The sequence below is a fragment of the Panulirus ornatus genome, chromosome 14 (assembly GCF_036320965.1).
Source record: "Panulirus ornatus isolate Po-2019 chromosome 14, ASM3632096v1, whole genome shotgun sequence".
Classification (NCBI taxonomy): domain Eukaryota; kingdom Metazoa; phylum Arthropoda; class Malacostraca; order Decapoda; family Palinuridae; genus Panulirus; species Panulirus ornatus.
The window spans coordinates 33023419-33044143 of NC_092237.1; the positions used below are offsets into that span (position 1 = coordinate 33023419).

At 40.4% G+C, this 20725-nt stretch overlaps 1 protein-coding gene across 1 annotated transcript in view; it reads right to left on the minus strand.

Moving 5' to 3' along the window:
• Positions 1-414: 414 nt before the first annotated feature.
• Positions 415-20725, minus strand: part of LOC139753080 (glutamate receptor ionotropic, delta-2-like) — a 205581-nt gene continuing 185270 nt past the window's right edge. The window contains exon 7 of the mRNA XM_071669168.1: positions 415-954. Within this exon, the coding sequence (XP_071525269.1) occupies positions 943-954 (12 nt within the window). The 3' untranslated portion in view covers positions 415-942. The remainder of the gene's footprint in view (positions 955-20725) is intronic.

Genomic DNA, 20725 nt, shown 5'->3' on the forward strand with positions numbered 1-20725 from the left:
TGAATTATGTGGCCGCATGTTCCATGGCTTTGTGTCCTCTGGACGCATGTTCCAGGGCTTTCTGTGCTCAAGGCCGCATGTTTCAGGATTTTTGCTGTGTGGCCCACACGTGCGAGGGCTTTGTGTGTTTTGTTGCCTCATGTTCCAGGGCTTTGTGTGATGTTTGGCCGCATACTACAGGGCTTTGTGTGTTGTGTGGCCTTATGTTCCAGAGATTTGTGTGTACTTTGGCCACATGTTCCAGAGTTTTGTGTGCTCTGAGGCCTCATGTTCCAGGGTTTTATGTAGTAGGCTCAACAGTAAACCATCAACAGTCATCTGAACTGGTAGTACAGAAACAATAGACTGAATAAAGATCTGAACTATTTTCCAGGGAATACTCTATAGAGTCAGTAAAAGAGACGTATGCTTCTCTATTTTAATCTTCAGAGATTTTCATTTACAAAGTGAGTGCAACATTGAGCAAGAACACTCTGACTCCTGCTGGTCAGTGTCATCAGATAAGGATTTGCCAGTTAATATGGGAGAGATGAAGCGACAGAGCACACCTTTTGTGTATATGGTCTTCATAAGGCTACTTCCAATTAACAATATTTGAAGACTTCTCTTTGTCCACTTCTGAACAAACTTCCTTGGTTTACATTTTTTACATAGTCCCAAACTGGAGGCTGAAAAACATATTGGAGCTACTATACCTTCAAATGAGTAGAAAGCAGACAAAGAAGATTTGAAATAACATGATCTTATGGCGAGCACACAGGATGTCGGAAGATATATCCTTATTCCCAATATCAATCTAAATTCCTCTGTTTAACCTGTACATTCTGAAGTATCTTATCCTTCAACGAGTAAGGAAAATCATTAGATTTGGACATAAGGAACTTTCTTGCTGAATTGCTTTCTTCTAATAGTTTAGCAAGACGGGAAACGTTGATCCACGACTTAAATCACAACCTGAAGAATTAATCTTTGATAAAAAGGATACAAGGCTAACTTTATCATACATACCTATATACTCTGTGAATATGATAATTGATCTAAGAGATAAAGCTCTATTACGGAATTATTAAGGCTATGAAATATATGGCTGAGTTAATGACGCGTAAAGTTAACCGAGTTCCTGCCATCTCTCTCTCTCTCTCTCTCTCTCTCTCTCTCTCTCTCTCTTTTCTCTCTCTCTCTCTCTCTCTCTCTCTCTATTTATCTATCTATACATATATGTATATATATATATATATATATATATTATATATATATATATATATATATATAATATATATATATATATATATATATATATATATAATATATTTCTATTTCATTACACTTTGTCGCTGTCTCCCGCGTTAGCGAGGTAGCGCAAGGAAACAGACGAGAGAATGGCCCAACCCACCCACATACACATGTATATACATAAATGCCCACACGCTCTCATATACATACGTATACATTTCAACGTTATACATATACATACACTGACATATACATATATACACATGTACATAATCATACATGCTGCCTTCATCCATTCTCGCCGCCACCCCGCCACACATGAAATGGCACCCCTCTTCCCCCGTGTGCGCGCGAGGTAGCGCTAGGAAAAGACAACAAAGGCCACATTCGTTTACACTCAGTCTCTAGCTGTCATGTGTGATGCACCGAAACTACAGCTCCCTTTCCACATCCAGGCCTCACAAAACTTTCCATGGTTTACTCTAGACGCTTCACATGCCCTGGTTCAATCCATTGACAGCACGTCGACCCTGGTATACCATATCGTTCCAACTCACTCTATTCCTTGCACGCCTTTCACTCTCATGTATGTTCAGGTCCCAATCGCTCAAGATCTTCTTCACTCTATCCTCTTACACATATATCCTCTTTATCAATCTTTCCTCACTCATTCTCTCCATGCGACCAAACCATTTCAATACACCCTCTTCTGCTCTCTCAACCACACCCTTTGTATTACCATACATCTCTCTTACCCTTTCATTACTTATTCGATCAAACCACCTCACACCACGTATTGTCCTCAAACATCTCATTCCACCACATCCATCCTCCTCCGCACAACCATATAATATTGTTGGAACTACTATTCTTTCAAACACCCATTTTAGCTCTGCGAGATAACATTCTAGCCTTCCACACATTCTTCAACGCTCCCAGAACCTTCGCCCCCTCCCCTACATTGTGACTCATTTCCGCTTCCATAGTTCCATCCGCTGCCAAATCCACTCCCAGATACATAAGTGAATACAGTGCATATGAACATGCAGTTTCATAGAAAACATAGCCTTCCAACAGCCAGGATTCAAACCCGAGACCTTGTGCGTAGTAGGCGGATCGCTACCACTCGGCTATGATCGCCAACAATAGGAAAATGACCAATCGATCACTAGATATTCTAATACCCTTCGTCTGAAATCCATGAGCACGGGATCTAGACCAATGGCTTACATTACCAGCAGATAACATTTAACAGAACTTAACTGTACAAACGTAGAGTTATATGAACACGAATATACTGCATATGAAAGCGCACTTTCATAGAACACATAACCCGCCAATAGCCAAGGTTCGAACCCAAGACCATTTGCATGGTTTTCGGGAAGGTAGATATGGCTAGGTGCCTACATGATCGCCTATAATAGGGGAATAACTATTCGATTACAAGTAATCGAAAACACTTCGTCTCACAACCATGAGCAACGGGGTCTACACCAGTCAAATCCCATCATGCTGACAGTACCAGCATACAGAAATTTACAGAACCTTACTGTACAAACGCAATAGTATATGAGCAGGAGTATAGTGCTTATAAACAAGCACTTTTATGGAACACGCAATGACCTCCAACATCCAAGATTCGATTGAACCAACATTTATTTTGTGGTAGCAGGGAATACTAATGGAGAGTCAATGATAACTCTAATAGGAAAATAATATTTCCGACTACCACGCAAAAGATCATGGATTCGAATCCTTGTTGTTTGAGGGTATTGTGAGTTCGATGAAAGTGCACCTTCATATGCACTTTAGTCGTGTTCATATACCTCCAAGCTTGTAGAGTAAGGTTCTGTAAAATCCTAGCTATGGGTAATTTTGAGCCTGATGTGATCTGACCGGTGTAGATCTAGTTGCTCGTAATATGAGGTGAAGGATATTCGATTACTTGTGATCGAGTAGTCATTTCCCTATTAAAGCTAATCATAACCTCGCCGTTAGCGCTCCAGTCTACCACGCAAAATATCCTGGGTTAGAATCGTGGCTATTGGATGTTATTATGTGAATTGAGAGGGTCAGGGAGAATGTTTGGTAAACAGAGGTAGTGAAAGCTTTGCAGAAGATGAAAGCCGACAAAGCGGTAGGTTTCGATAGTGTTACAGTGGAATGTATTAAAAAAGGGGTGACTGTGTTTTTGATTCCTTGGAGGAGATGTTCAATGTATGTATGGTTCATGGTGAAGTGCCTGAGGATTGGCGGAATGCATGCATAGCGCCATTGTACAAAGGCAAAGGGGATAAAGGTGAGTGATCAAATTACTGAGGTATAAGTTTGTTGAGTATTCCTAGGAAATTTTATGGGACAATATTGATTGAGAGGGTGAAGGCATGTACAGAGCATCAGATTGGAGAGGAGCAGTGTGGAAGTTGTAGAGGATGTATGGATCAGGTGTGTGCTTTGAAGAATGTATATGAGAAATACTAAGAACAACACCTGGATTTGTATGTATCATTTATGGACCTGGAAAAGGCATATGATAGAGTTGAAAGAGATTCTCTCATATGGTATTAAGAGTATATGGTGTGGGAAGTAAGTTGCTAGAATCAGTGAAAAGCTTTTATCGAGGATGTAAGGCATGCGTACGAGTAGGAAGAGAGGAAAGTGATTGGTTCTCAGTGAATGTTGGTTTGCGGCAGGGGTGCGTGATGTCTCCATGGTTGTTTAATTTTTTTATGGATGGGGTAGTTAGGGAGGTGAATGCAAGAGTTTTGGAGAGAGGGGCAAGTATGCAGTCTGTTATCTAAAATGTATAGACCATCACTGATATTAAGATCATAATTCTTTGTGTATTTAATAATAGAAGATTCAAAGAAATTTCTCGTGGTAATAGAGCAACGGGGTCTACACCTGTAAAATTCCATCAGGCTGACAGTGCCAGCATATAGCAATTTACAGAACCTATATAAATATAATATATATAATATATATATATATATATATATATATATATATATATATATAATATATATATATATATATATTATATATATATATATATATACTCCCCTATCCCTGGGGATAGGGGATTAAGAATACTTCCCACGTATTCCCTGCGTGTCGTAGAAGGCGACTAAAAGGGGAGGGAGCGGGGGCTGGAAATCCTCCCCTCTCGTTTTTTTCTTTTTTTTTTTTTTCAAAAGAAGGAACAGAGGGGGCCAGGTGAGGATATTCCAAAAAAGGCCCAGTCCTCTGTTATTAACGCTACCTCGCTAACGCGGGAAATGGCGAATAGTTTAAAAGAAGAAAAAAAATATATATATATATATAATATATATATATATATATATATATATATATATATATATATATATATATATATTTTTTTTTTTTTTTTTTTTTAAACGATTTGCAATTTCCCGCGTTAGCGAGGTAGCGTTAAGAACAGAGGACTGGGCCTTTTTTGGAATATCCTCACCTGGTCCCCTCTGTTCCTTCTTTTGGAAAATTAAATAAAAAAAACGAGAGGGAGGATTTCCAGCCCCCCGCTCCCTTCCCTTTTAGTCGCCTTCTACGACACGCAGGGAATACGTGGGAAGTATTCTTAATCCCTATCCCAGGGATAATATATATATATATATATATATATATATATATATATATATATATATATATATATATATATATATATATATATATATATATATATATATATATATATATATATATATATATATATATATATATATATATAATATATATATGTATGTATATACATTGGAAAGGATCACAATTTTGCCAGGAAAAAGGAAACACGATACATTCCCAAGTGCCCTTTCGTGTAATAATCACATCATCAGAGGAGGCACAAGAGATCTTGTGTCTTGTGTCTCCCCTGATGATGTGATTATTACACGAATGTGCATTTGGAAACGTATCCTGTTACATTTTCCCCGTGGACTCAAAGGAATACATATATACATATATATATATATATATATATATATATATATATATATATAATATATATATATATATATAATATATATATATATATATATATATAATATAATCACTATTTCACTAGGAAATAGGAAGGAAAATAGTGAAATTGGAGAAAAATGTAGCTTAGACATTGAAGCCTATTGATACAGGGGTTAAATTGATGAGAACTGATATTGACATTTGTGTAAATAAATTATACATTTCCTTTTTTCCATAGCCAGAGGTTGAACCATTATGTGACATTCATTTTTTTCATTCATTTCAAGCTAGAAGTTTCAGTTTTCTAAATTGTTTCTTACATTTTTCATATGTATATATATGTATGTGTGTGTGTGTGTATATGTGCGTATGTATGTGTGTGTGTGTGTGTGTGTATATGTGTATATATATGTATATTATCCCTGGGGATAGGGGTGAAAGAATACTTCCCACGTATTCCTCGCGTGTCGTAGAAAGCGACTAGAGGGGACGGGAGCGGGGGGCCAGAAATCCTCCCCTCCTTGTATTAACTTTCTAAAAATGGGAAACAGAAGAAGGAGTCACGCGGGGAGTGCTCATCCTCCTCGAAGGCTCAGAGTGGGGTGCCTAAATGTGTGTGGATGTAACCAAGATGTGAAAAAAGGAGAGATAGGTAGTATGTTTGAGGAAAGGAACCTGGATGTTTTGGCTCTGAGTGAAACGAAGCTCAAGGGTAAAGGGGAAGAGTGGTTTGGGAATGTCTGGGGAGTAAAGTCAGGGGTTAGTGAGAGGACAAGAGCAAGGGAAGGAGTAGCAATACTCCTGAAACAGGAGTTGTGGGAGTATGTGATAGAGTGTAAGAAAGTAAATTCTCGATTAATATGGGTAAAACTGAAAGTTGATGGAGAGAGGTGGGTGATTATTGGTGCTTATGCACCTGGGCATGAGAAGAAAGATCAAGAGAGGCAAGTGTTTTGGGAGAAGCTGAATGAGTGTGTTAGTGGTTTTGATGCACGAGACCGGGTTATAGTGATGGGTGATTTGAATGCAAAGGTGAGTAATGTGGCAGTTGAGGGAATAATTGGTATACATGGGGTGTTCAGTGTTGTAAATGGAAATGGTGAAGAGCTTGTAGATTTATGTGCTGAAAAAGGACTGATGATTGGGAATACCTGGTTTAAAAAGCGAGATATACATAAGTATACTTATGTAAGTAGGAGAGATGGCCAGAGAGCGTTATTGGATTACGTGTTAATTGACAGGCGTGAGAAAGAGAGACTTTTGGATGTTAATGTGCTGAGAGGTGCAACTGGAGGGATGTCTGATCATTATCTTGTGGAGGCTAAGGTGAAGATTTGTATGGGTTTTCAGAAAAGAAGAGTGAATGTTGGGGTGAAGAGGGTGGTGAGAGTAAGTGAGCTTGAGAAGGAGACCTGTGTGAGGAAGTACCAGGAGAGACTGAGTACAGAATGGAAAAAGGTGAGAACAATGGAAGTAAGGGGAGTGGGGGAGGAATGGGATGTATTTAGGGAATTAGTGATGGATTGCGCAAAAGATGCTTGTGGCATGAGAAGAGTGGGAGGTGGGTTGATTAGAAAGGGTAGTGAGTGGTGGGATGAAGAAGTAAGAGTATTAGTGAAAGAGAAGAGAGAGGCATTTGGACGATTTTTGCAGGGAAAAAATGAAATTGAATGGGAGATGGATAAAAGAAAGAGACAGGAGGTCAAGAGAAAGGTGCAAGAGGTGAAAAAAAGGGCAAATGAGAGTTGGGGTGAGAGAGTATCATTAAATTTTAGGGAGAATAAAAAGATGTTCTGGAAGGAGGTAAATAAAGTGCGTAAGACAAGGGAGCAAATGGGAACTTCAGTGAAGGGCGCAAATGGGGAGGTGATAACAAGTGGTGGTGATTTGAGAAGGAGATGGAGTGAGTATTTCGAAGGTTTGTTGAATGTGTTTGATGATAGAGTGGCAGATATAGGGTGTTTTGGTCGAGGTGGTGTGCAAAGTGAGAGGGTTAGGGAAAATGATTTGGTAAACAGAGAAGAGGTAGTGAAAGCTTTGCGGAAGATGAAAGCCGGCAAGGCAGCATGTTTGGATGGTATTGCAGTGGAATTTATTAAAAAAGGGGGTGACTGTATTGTTGACTGGTTGGTAAGGTTATTTGATGTATGTATGACTCATGGTGAGGTGCCTGAGGATTGGCGGAATGCGTGCATAGTGCCATTGTACAAAGGCAAAGGGGATAAGAGTGAGTGCTCAAATTACAGAGGTATAAGTTTGTTGAGTATTCCTGGTAAATTATATGGGAGGGTATTGATTGAGAGGGTGAAGGCATGTGCAGAGCATCAGATTGGGGAAGAGCAGTGTGGTTTCAGAAGTGGTAGAGGATGTGTGGATCAGGTGTTTGCTTTGAAGAATGTATGTGAGAAATACTTAGAAAAGCAAATGGATTTTTATGTAGCATTTATGGATCTGGAGAAGGCATATGATAGAGTTGATAGAGATGCTCTGTGGAAGGTATTAAGAATATATGGTGTGGGAGGAAAGTTGTTAGAAGCAGTGAAAAGTTTTTATCGAGGATGTAAGGCATGTGTACGTGTAGGAAGAGAGGAAAGTGATTGGTTCTCAGTGAATGTAGGATTGCGGCAGGGGTGTGTGATGTCTCCATGGTTGTTTAATTTGTTTATGGATGGGGTTGTTAGGGAGGTAAATGCAAGAGTTTTGGAAAGAGGGGAAAGTATGAAGTCTGTTGGGGATGACAGAGCTTGGGAAGTGAGTCAGTTGTTGTTCGCTGATGACACAGCGCTGGTGGCTGATTCATGTGTGAAACTGCAGAAGCTGGTGACTGAGTTTGGTAAAGTGTGTGGAGGAAGAAAGTTAAGAGTAAATGTGAATAAGAGCAAGGTTATTAGGTACAGTAGGGTTGAGGGTCAAGTCAATTGGGAGGTGAGTTTGAATGGAGAAAAACTGGAGGAAGTGAAGTGTTTTAGATATCTGGGAGTGGATCTGTCAGCGGATGGAACCATGGAAGCGAAAGTGGATCATAGGGTGGGGGAGGGGGCGAAAATTCTGGGGGCCTTGAAGAATGTGTGGAAGACGAGAACACTATCTCGGAAAGCAAAAATGGGTATGTTTGAAGGAATAGTGGTTCCAACAATGTTGTATGGTTGCGAGGCGTGGGCTATGGATAGAGTTGTGTGCAGGAGGATGGATGTGCTGGAAATGAGATGTTTGAGGACAATGTGTGGTGTGAGGTGGTTTGATCGAGTGAGTAACGTAAGGGTAAGAGAGATGTGTGGAAATAAAAAGAACGTGGTTGAAAGAGCAGAAGAGGGTGTTTTGAAGTGGTTTGTTCACATGGAGAGGATGAGTGAGGAAAGATTGACCAAGAGGATATATGTGTCGGAGGTGGAGGGAACAAGGAGAAGAGGGAGACCAAATTGGAGGTGGAAAGATGGAGTGAAAAAGATTTTGTGTGATCGGGGCCTGAACATGCAGGAGGGTGAAAGGAGGGCAAGGAACAGAGTGAATTGGAGCGATGTGGTATACCGGGGCTGACGTGCTGTCAGTGGATTGAATCAAGGCATGTGAAGCGTCTGGGGTAAACCATGGAAAGCTGTGTAGGTATGTATATTTGCGTGTGTGGACGTATGTATATACATGTGTATGGGGGGGAGTTGGGCCATTTCTTTCGTCTGTTTGCTTGCGCTACCTCGCAAATGAGGGAGACAGCGACAAAGTATAAAAAAAAAAAAAATATATATATATAATATATATATATATATATATATATATATATATATATATATATATATATATATATATATATATATAAGTAAGAGTATTAGTGAAAGAGAAGAGAGAGGCATTTGGACGATTTTTGCAGGGAAAAATGCAATTGAGTGGGAGAAGTATAAAAGAAAGAGACAGGAGGTCAAGAGAAAGGTGCAAGAGGTGAAAAAAAGGGCAAATGAGAGTTGGGGTGAGAGACTATCAGTAAATTTTAGGGAGAATAAAAAGATGTTCTGGAAGGAGGTAAATAGGGTGCGTAAGACAAGGGAGCAAATGGGAACTTCAGTGAAGGGCGTAAATGGGGAGGTGATAACAAGTAGTGGTGATGTGAGAAGGAGATGGAATGAGTATTTTGAAGGTTTGTTGAATGTGTCTGATGACAGAGTTCCAGATATAGGGTGTTTGGGTCGAGGTGGTGTGCAAAGTGAGAGGGTTAGGGAAAATGATTTGGTAAACAGAGAAGAGGTAGTAAAAGCTTTGCGGAAGATGAAAGCCAGCAAGGCAGCAGGTTTGGATGGTATTGCAGTGGAATTTATTAAAAAAGGGGGTGACTGTATTGTTGACTGGTTGGTAAGGTTATTTAATGTATGTATGACTCATGGTGAGGTGCCTGAGGATTGGCGGAATGCGTGCATAGTGCCATTGTACAAAGGCAAAGGGGATAAGAGTGAGTGCTCAAATTACAGAGGTATAAGTTTGTTGAGTATTCCTGGTAAATTATATGGGAGGGTATTGATTGAGAGGGTGAAGGCATGTACAGAGCATCAGATTGGGGAAGAGCAGTGTGGTTTCAGAAGTGGTAGAGGATGTGTGGATCAGGTGTTTGCTTTGAAGAATGTATGTGAGAAATACTTAGAAAAGCAAATGGATTTTTATGTAGCATTTATGGATCTGGAGAAGGCATATGATAGAGTTGATAGAGATGCTCTGTGGAAGGTATTAAGAATATATGGTGTGGGAGGCAAGTTGTTAGAAGCAGTGAAAAGTTTTTATCGAGGATGTAAGGCATGTGTACGTGTAGGAAGAGAGGAAAGTGATTGGTTCTCAGTGAATGTAGGTTTGCGGCAGGGGTGTGTGATGTCTCCATGGTTGTTTAATTTGTTTATGGATGGGGTTGTTAGGGAGGTAAATGCAAGAGTTTTGGAAAGAGGGGCAAGTATGAAGTCTGTTGGGATGAGAGAGCTTGGGAAGTGAGTCAGTTGTTGTTCGCTGATGATACAGCGCTGGTGGCGGATTCATGTGAGAAACTGCAGAAGCTGGTGACGGAGTTTGGTAAAGTGTGTGGAAGAAGAAAGTTAAGAGTAAATGTGAATAAGAGCAAGGTTATTAGGTACAGTAGGGTTGAGGGTCAAGTCAATTGGGAGGTGAGTTTGAATGGTGAAAAACTGGAGGAAGTGAAGTGTTTTAGATATCTGGGAGTGGATCTGTCAGCGGATGGAACCATGGAAGCGGAAGTGGATCATAGGGTGGGGGAGGGGCGAAAATTTTGGGAGCCTTGAAAAATGTGTGGAAGTCGAAAACATTATCCCGGAAAGCAAAAATGGGTATGTTCGAAGGAATAGTAGTTCCAACAATGTTGTATGGTTGCGAGGCGTGGGCTATGGATAGAGTTGTGCGCAGGAGGATGGATGTGCTGGAAATGAGATGTTTGAGGACAATGTGTGGTGTGAGGTGGTTTGATCGAGTAAGTAACGTAAGGGTAAGAGAGATGTGTGGAAATAAAAAGAGCGTGGTTGAGAGAGCAGAAGAGGGTGTTTTGAAATGGTTTGGGCACATGGAGAGAATGAGTGAGGAAAGATTGACCAAGAGGATATATGTGTCGGAGGTGGAGGGAACGAGGAGAAGAGGGAGACCAAATTGGAGGTGGAAAGATGGAGTGAAAAAGATTTTGTGTGATCGGGGCCTGAACATGCAGGAGGGTGAAAGGAGGGCAAGGAATAGAGTGAAGTGGAGCGATGTGGTATACAGGGGTTGACGTGCTGTCAGTGGATTGAATCAAGGCATGTGAAGCGTCCGGGGTAAACCATGGAAAGCTGTGTAGGTATGTATATTTGCGTGTGTGGACGTGTGTATGTACATGTGTATGGGGGGGGGTTGGGCCATTTCTTTCGTCTGTTTCCTTGCGCTACCTCGCTAACGCGGGAGACAGCGACAAAGTATAAAAAAAAAAATATATATATATATATATATATATATATATATATATATATATATATATATATATATATATATATATATATATATATATATATATATATATATATAACCTCGCCAGGTGGTAGAGTGTCCCGCAGTGTATCGAGACAGACTTCCCCAGAACTTTTTTAAAGGGGAAGTAAATGTTTATAGTTGTGTTACTGGAGTGATAGTTTTCATACATGGTGTTTTGACAAGAAAATAGTGAAATTGGAAAAAATGTAGCTTAGACATTGAAGCTTATTGATACAGTGGTTAAATTGATGAGAACTGCTATTGACGTTTGTGTAAATGAATTATACATTTCCCTTTTCCATAGCCAGAGGTTGAACCATTATGTGACATTCATTTTTTTTTCATTTCATTTCAAGCTAGAAGTTTCAGTTTTCTAAATTGTTTCTTACATTTTTCATATGTATATATATGTATATGCGTATGTTTGTGTATGTATGTATATATATATATATATATATATATATATATATATATATATATATATATATATATATATATATATATATATATATATATATATAAATATATATATATATATATATATTATCCCTGGGGATAGGGGTGAAATAATACTTCCCACGCATTCCTCGCGTGTCGTAGAAGGCGACTAGAGGGGACGGGAGCGAGGGGCCAGAAATCCTCCCCTCCTCGTATTTTCTAACTTTCTAAAATGGGAAACAGAAGAAGGAGTCACGCGGGGAGTGCTCATCCTCCTCGAAGGCTCAGACTGGGGTGTCTAAATGTGTGTGGATGTAACCAAGATGTGAAAAAAGGAGAGATAGGAAGTATGTTTGGGGAAAGGAACCTGGATGTTTTGGCTCTGAGTGAAACGAAGCTCAAGGGTAAAGGGGAAGAGTGGTTTGGGAATGTCTTGGGAGTAGAGTCAGGGGTTAGTGAGAGGACAAGAGCAAGGGAAGGAGTAGCAGTACTCCTGAAACAGGAGTAGTGGGAGTATGTGATAGAAAGTAAGAAAGTAAATTCTCGATTAATATGGGTAAAACTGAAAGTTGATGGAGAGAGATGGGTGATTATTGGTGCATATGCACTTGGGCAAGAGAAGAAAGATCATGAGAGGCAAGTGTTTTGGGAGCAGCTGAATGAGTGTTAGTGGTTTTGATGCACGAGACCGGGTTATAGTGATGGGTGATTTGAATGCAAAGGTGGGTAATGTGGCAGTTGAGGGAAAAATTGGTATACATGGGGTGTTCAGTGTTGTAAATGGAAATGGTGAAGAGCTTGTAGATTTATGTGCTGAAATAGGACTGTTGATTGGGAATACCTGGTTTAAAAAGCGAGATATACATAAGTATACTTATGTAAGCAGGAGAGATGGCCAGAGAGCGTTATTGGATTACGTGTTAATTGACAGGCGCGCGAAAGAGAGACTTTTGGATGTTAATGTCCCGAGAGGTGCAACTGGAGGGATGTCTGATCATTATCTTGTGGAGGCTAAGGTGAAGATTTGTATGGGTTTTCAGAAAAGAAGAGTGAATCTTGGGGTGAAGAGGGTGGTGAGAGTAAGTGAGCTTGGGAAGGAGACTTGTGTGAGGAAGTACCAGGAGAGACTGAGTACAGAATGGAAAAAGGTGAGAACAGTGGAAGTAAGGGGAGTGGGGGAAGAATGGGATGTATTTAGGGAATCAGTGATGGATTCCGCAAAAGATGCTTGTGGCATGAGAAGCGTGGGAGGTGGGTTGATTAGAAAGGGTAGTGAGTGGTGGGATGAAGAAGTAAGAGTATTAGTGAAAGAGAAGAGAGAGGCATTTGGACGATATTTGCAGGGAAAAAATGCAATTGATTGGGATATGTATAAAAGAAAGAGACAGGAGGTCAAGAGAAAGGTGCAAGAGGTGAAAAAGAGGGCAAATGAGAGTTGGGGTGAGAGAGTATCATTAAATTTTAGGGAGAATAAAAAGATGTTCTGGAAGGAGGTAAATAAAGTGCGTAAGACAAGGGAGCAAATGGGAACTTCAGTGAAGGGCGCAAATGGGGAGGTGATAACAAGTAGTGGTGATGTGAGAAGGAGATGGAGTGAGTATTTTGAAGGTTTGTTGAATGTGTTTGATGATAGAGTGGCAGATATAGGGTGTTTTGGTCGAGGTGGTGTGCAAAGTGAGAGGGTTGGGGAAAATGATTTGGTAAACAGAGAAGAGGTAGTAAAAGCTTTGCGGAAGATGAAAGCCGGCAAGGCAGCAGGTTTGGATGGTATTGCAGTGGAATCTATTAAAAAAAGGGGGTGACTGTATTATTGACTGGTTGGTGAGGTTATTTGATGTATGTATGACTCATGGTGAGGTGCCTGAGGATTGGCGGAATGCGTGCATAGTGCCATTGTACAAAGGCAAAGGATATAAGAGTGAGTGCTCAAATTACAGAGGTATAAGTTTGTTGAGTATTCCTGGTAAATTATATGGGAGGTTATTGACTGAGAGGGTGAAGGCATGTACAGAGCATCAGATTGGGGAAAAGCAGTGTGGTTTCAGAAGTGGTAGAGGATGTGTGGATCAGGTGTTTGCTTTGAAGAATGTATGTGAGAAATACTTAGAAAAGCAAATGGATTTGTATGTAGCATTTACGGATCTGGAGAAGGCATATGATAGAGTTGATAGAGATGCTCTGTGGAAGGTATTAAGAATATATGGTGTGGGAGGCAAGTTGTTAGAAGCAGTGAAAAGTTTTTATCGAGGATGTAAGGCATGTGTACCTGTAGGAAGAGAGGAAAGTGATTGGTTCTCAGTGAATTTAGGTTTGCGGCAGGGGTGTGTGATGTCTCCATGGTTGTTTAATTTGTTTATGGATGGGGTTGTTAGGGAGGTAAATGCAAGAGTTTTGGAAAGAGGGGCAAGTATGAAGTCTGTTGGGGATGAGATAGCTTGGGAAGTGAGTCAGTTGTTGTTCGCTGATGATACAGCGCTGGTGTCTGATTCATGTGAGAAACTGCAGAAGCTGGTGACTGAGTTTGGTAAAGTGTGTGAAAGAAGAAAGTTAAGAGTAAATGTGAATAAGAGCAAGGAAATTAGGTACAGTAGGGTTGAGGGTCAAGTCAATTGGGAGGTAAGTTTGAATGGAGCAATACTGGAGGAAGTAAAGTGTTTTAGATATCTGGGAGTGGATCTGGCAGCGGATGGAACCATGGAAGCGGAAGTGGATCATAGGATGGGGGAGAGGGCGAAAATCCAGGGAGCCTTGAAGAATGTGTGGAAGTCGAGAACATTATCTCGGAAAGCAAAAATAGGTATATTTGAAGGAATAGTGGTTCCAACAATGTTGTATGGTTGCGAGGCGTGGGCTGTGGATAGAGTTGTGCGCAGGAGGATGGATGTGCTGGAAATGAGATGTTTGAGGTCAATGTGTGGTGTGAGGTGGTTTGAACGAGTAAGTAACGTAAGGGTAAGAGAGATGTGTGGAAATAAAAAAAGCGTGGTTGAGAAAGCAGAAGAGGGTGTTTTGAAATGGTTTGGGCACATGGAGAGAATGAGTGAGGAAAGATTGACCAAGAGGATATATGTGTCGGAGGTGGAGGGAACGAGGAGAAGTGGGAGACCAAATTGGAGGTGGAAAGATGGAGTGAAAAAGATTTTGTGTGATCGGGGCCTGAACATGCAGGAGGGTGAAAGGAGGGCAAGGAATTGGATGGATATGGTATACCGGGGCTGACATGCTGTCAGTGGATTGAATCAGGGCATGTGAAGCGTCTGGGGTAAACCATGGAAAGCTGTGTAGGTATGTATATTTGCGTGTGTGGACATGTGTATGGGGGTGGGTTGGGCCATTTCTTTCGTCTGTTTACTTGCGCTACCTCGCAAACGCGGGAGAGCGACAAAGCAAAAAAAAAAAAAATATATATATATATATATATATATATATATATATATTATATATATATATATATATATATATATATATATATATATATATATATATATATATATATATATGTACATACATCATATTGCCTGCCTTTATTCATTACCATCGCCATCCCGCCACACATGAAAGAACAGCCCCCTTCCCCCTCATGTGCGCGAGGTAGCGCTAGGAAAAGACAACAAAGGCCATATTTGTTCACACTCAGTCTCTAGTTGTCATGTAATAATGCACCGAAACCACAGCTCCTTCTCCACATCCAGGCCCCACAGAACTTTCCATGGTTTACCCAAGACGCTTCACATGCCCTGGCTCAATCCATTGACATCACGTCGACCCCGGTATACCACATCGTTCCAATTCACTCTATTCCTTGCACGCTTTTCACCCTCCTGCATGTTCAAGCCCCGATCACTCGAAATCTTTTTCACTCCGTCTTTCCACCTCTACCTAGGTCTCCCACTTCTCGTTGCCTCCATCTCTGACATATATATCCTCTTGGTCAATCTGTCCTCACTCATTCTCTCCATGTGACCAAACCATTTCAAAACACCCTCTTCTGCTCTCTCAAACACACTCTTTTTATTACGACACATCTCTCCTATCCTATTATTACTTACTCGATCAAACCATCTCACACCACATATTGTCCTCAAACATCTCCTCTCCAGCACATTCACCCTTCTGCGCACAACTCTATCCACAGCCCACGCCTAGCAACTATATAACATTGTTGGAACTACTATCCCTTCAAACATACCCATATTTGCTTTCCGAGATAATGTTCTCGACTTCCACACATTCTTCAACGCTCCCAGAACTTTCGCCTCCTAACTAACCCTATGAATCACTTCCGCTTCCATGGTACCATCCGCTGCCAAATACACTCCCAGATATCTAAAACACTTCACTCCCCCACTTTTTCTCCATTCAAACTTACTTCCCAATTGATTTGTCCCTCAACCATACTGTACCTAATAACCTTGCTCTTATCCACATATACTCTCAGATTTCTTCTTCCACACACTTTACCAAACTCAGTTACCAGCTTCTGCAGTTTCTCAAACGAATCAGCCACCAGCACTGTATCATCAGCGAACAACAACTGACTCACTTCCCAAGCTATCTCATCCACAACAGAGTGCATACTTGCCCCTCTTTCCAAAACTCTTGCATTCACCTCCCTAACTACCCCATTCATAAAAAAATTAAACAACCATGGAGACATCACATACCCCTGCCGCAAACCTACATTCACTGAGAACCAATCACTTTCCTCTCTTCCTACACGTACACATGCCTTACATCCACGAAAAAAACTTTTCACGGCTTCTAACAACTTGCCTCCCACACCATATATTCTTAATACCTTCGACAGAGCATGTCTATAAACTCTATCATATGCCTTCTCCAGATGCATAAATGCTACATACAAATCCATTTGCTTTTCTAAGTATTTCTCACATACATTCTTCAAAACAAACACCTGATCCACACATTCTCTACCACTTCTGAAACCACACTGCTCTTCCCCAATCTGATGCTCTGTACATGCCTTCACCCTCTCAATCAATACCCTCCCATATAATTTCCCAGGAATACTTAAGAAACTTATACCTCAATAATTTGAGCACTCACTCTTATCCCCTTTGCCTTTGTACTATAGCACTATGTAGGCATTCCGCCAATCCTCAGGCACCTCATCATGAGACATACATAAACTAAATAACCTTACCAACCAGTCAACAATACAGTCACCCCCTTTTTTAATAAATTCCACTGCAATACCATCCAAACCCGCTGCCTTGCTGGCTTTCATCTTCCACAAAGCTTTTACTACCTCTTCTCTGTTTACCAAATCATTTTCTCTAACCCTCTCACTTTGCACACCACCTCGACCAAAACACCCTATATCTGCCACTCTGTCATCAAACACATTCAACAAACCTTCAAAATACTCACTCATTCGCCTTCTCACATCACCACTACTTGTTATCACCTCCCTATTAGCCCCCTTCATTGAAGTTCCCATTTTTTCTCTTGTCTTACGCACTTTATTTACCTCTTTCCAAAAGATCTTTTTATTCTCCCTAAAATTTAATGATACTCTCTCACCCCAACTTTCATTTGCCCTCTTTTTCATCTCTTGCACCTTTCTCTTGACCTCCTGCCTCTTTCTTTTATACATCTCCCACTCATTTGCATTATTTCCCTGCAAAAATCGTCCAAATGCCTCTCTCTTCTCTTTCACCAATAATCTTACTTCTTCATCCCACCACTCACTACCCTTTCTAATCTTCCACGCTTCTCCTGCCACGAGCATCTTTTGCGCAAGCCATTACTGCTTCCCTAAATACATCCCATTCCTCCCCCACTCCCCTTACTTCCTATTATATATATATATATATATATATATATATATATATATATATATATATATATATATATATATATATATTCTTTTTTTTTTTATACTATTCACCATTTCCGCGATAGCGAGGTAGCGTTAAGAACAGAGGACTGGGCCTTTGAGGGAATATCCTCACCTGGCCCCCTCTCTGCTCCCTCTCCTGGAAAATTGAAAAAGAAAAAAAAAAAAAGAGAGGGGAGGATATATATATATATATATATATATATATATATATATATATATATATATATATATATATATATATATATATATATATATATATATAATATATATATATATATATATATATATATAAATACATATATATATATATATATATATATATATATATATATATATATATATATATATATATATTATATATATATATATATATATATATATAGGCCTGGGGATAGGGAAGAAAGAATACTTCCCACGCATTCCTCACGTGTCTTACAAGGCGACTACAGGGGACGGGAGCGGGGGCCCAGAAGCCCTCCCCTCCTTATGTTTTGACTTTCTAAAAGGGGAAACAGAAGAAGGAGTCACGCGGGGAGTGCTCATCCTCCTCGAAGGCTCAGATTGGGGTGTTTAAATGTGTGTGGATGTAACCAAGTTGAGAAAAAACGAGAGATAGGTAGTATGTTTGCGGAAAGGAACCTGGATGTTTTGGCTCTGAGTGAAACAAATCTCAAGGGTAAAAAGAGAGAGTGGCTTGAGAATTTCTTGGGAGTAAAGTCTGGGGTTAGTGAGAGGACAAGAGCAAGGGAAAGAGTAGCACTATTCCTGAAACAGGAGTTGTGGGAGTATGTGATAGAGTGTAAGATAGTAAATTCTTGATTGATATGGGTAAAACTGAAAGTTGATGGAGAGATATGGGTGATTATTGGTACATATGCACCTGGCCATGAGAAGAAAGATCATGAGAGGCAAGTGTTTTGGGAGCAGCTGAATGAGTGTGTTAGTGATTTTGATGCACAAGATCGGGTTATAGTGATGGGTGATTTGAATGGAAAGGTGAGTAATGTGGCAGTTGAGGGAATAATTGGTATACATGGGGTGTTCAGTGTTGTAAATGTAAATGGTGAGGAGCTTGTAGAGTTATATGCAGAAATAGGACTGTTGATTGGGAATACCTGGTTTAAAAAGCGAGATATACATAAGTATACGTGTGTAAATAGGAGAGATGGCCAGAGAGCGTTATTGGATTACGTGTTAATTGACAGGCGCGCGAAAGAGAGACTTTTGGATGTTAATGTGCTGAGAGGTGCAACTGGAGGGATGTCTGATCATTATCTTTTGGAGGCGAAGGTGAAGATTTGTAGGGATTTTCAGAAAAGAAGAGAGAATATTGGGGTGAAGAGAGTGGTGAGAGTAAGTGAGCTTGGGAAGGAGACTTGTGTGAGGAAGTCCCAGGAGAGACTGAGTACAGAATGGAAAAAGGTGATAACAAAGGAGGTAAGGGGAGTGGGGGAGGAATTGGATGTATTTAGGGAAGTAGTGATGGCATGCGCAAAAGATGCTTGTGGCATGAGAGTGTGGGAGGTGGGTTGATTAGAAAGGGTGGTGAGTGGTGGGATGAAGAAGTAAGAGTATTAGTGAAAGAGAAGAGAAAGGCATTTGGACGATTTTTGCAGGGAAAAAAAGGAAATGTGTGGGAAATGTATTAAAGAAAGAGGCAGGAGGTCAAGAGAAAGGTGCAAGAGGTGAAAAAGAGGGCAAATGAGAGTTGGGGTGAGAGAGTATCATTAAATTTTAGGGAGAATAAAAAAATGTTTTGGAATGAGGTAAATAAAGTGCATAGGACAAGGGAGCAAATGTGAACTTCAATGAAGGGGGCTAATGGGGAGGTGATAACAAGTAGTGGTGATGTGAGAAGTAGATGGAGTGAGTATTTTGAAGGTTTCTTGAATGTGTTTGATGATAGAGTGGCAGATATAGGGTGTTTTGGTCGAGGTGGTCTGCAAAGTGAGAGGGTTAGGGAAAATGATTTAGTAAACAGAGAAGAGGTAGTAAATGCTTTGCAGAAGATGAAAGCTGGCAAAGCCGCAGGTTTGGATGTTATTGCAGTGGAATTTATTAAAGAAAGGGGGTGACTGTATTGTTGACTGGTTGGTAAGGTTATTTAGTTTATGTATGTCTCATGGTGAGGTGCCTGAGGATTGGCGAAATGTTTGCATATCGCCATTGTACAAAGGCAAAGGGTATAAGAGTGATTGCTCAAATTACAGAGGTATATGTTTGTTGAGTATTCCTGGGAAATTATATGGGAGGGTATTGATTGAGAGTGTGAAGGCATGTACAGAGCATCAGATTGGGAAAGAGCAGTGTGGTTTCAGAAGTGGTAGAGGATGTGTGGATCAGGTGTTTGCTTTGAAGAATGTATGTGATAAATACTTAGAAAAGCAAATGGTTTTGTATGTAGCATTTTTGCATCTGGAGAAGGCAAATGATAGAGTTGATAGAGATGCTCTGTGGAAGGTATTAAGAATATATAGTGTGGGAGGCAAGTTGTTAGAAGCAGTGAAAAGTTTTTATCGAGGATGTAAGGTATGTGTACATATAGGAAGAGAGGAAAGTGATTGGTTCTCAGTGAATGTAGGTTTGCGGCAGGGGTGTATGATGTCTCCATGGTTGTTTAATTTGTTTATGGATGGGGTTGTTAGGAAGGTGAATGGAAGAGTTTTGGAAAGAGAGGCAAGTATGCAGTCTGTTGTGGATGAGAGAGCTTGTGAAGTGAGTCAGTTGTTGTTCGCTGATGATACAGCGCTGGTGGCTGATTCACGTGAGAAACTGCGGAAGATGATGACTGAGTTTGGTAAAGTGTGTGAAAGAAGAAAGTTAAGAGTAAATATGAATAAGAGCAAGGTTATCAGGTACAGTAGGGTTGAGGGTCAAGTCAATTGGGAGGTAAGTTTGAATGGAGAGAAACTGGAGGAAGTGAAGTGTTTTAGATATCTGGGAGTGGATCTGGCAGCGGATGGAATCATGGAAGCGGAAGTGAATCATATGGTGTGGGTGGGGGCGAAATTTCTGGGAGCCATGAGGAATGTTTGGAAGTCGAGAACATTATCTCGGAAAGCATAAATGGTTATGTTTGCAGGAATAGTGGTTCCAACAATGTTGTATGGTTGCGAGGCGTGGGCTATGGATAGAGTTGTTTGCAGGAGGGTGGATGTGCTGGAAATGAGATGTTTGAGGACAATATGTGGTGTGAGGTTTTTTGATCGTGTATGGGTAAGAGAGATGAGT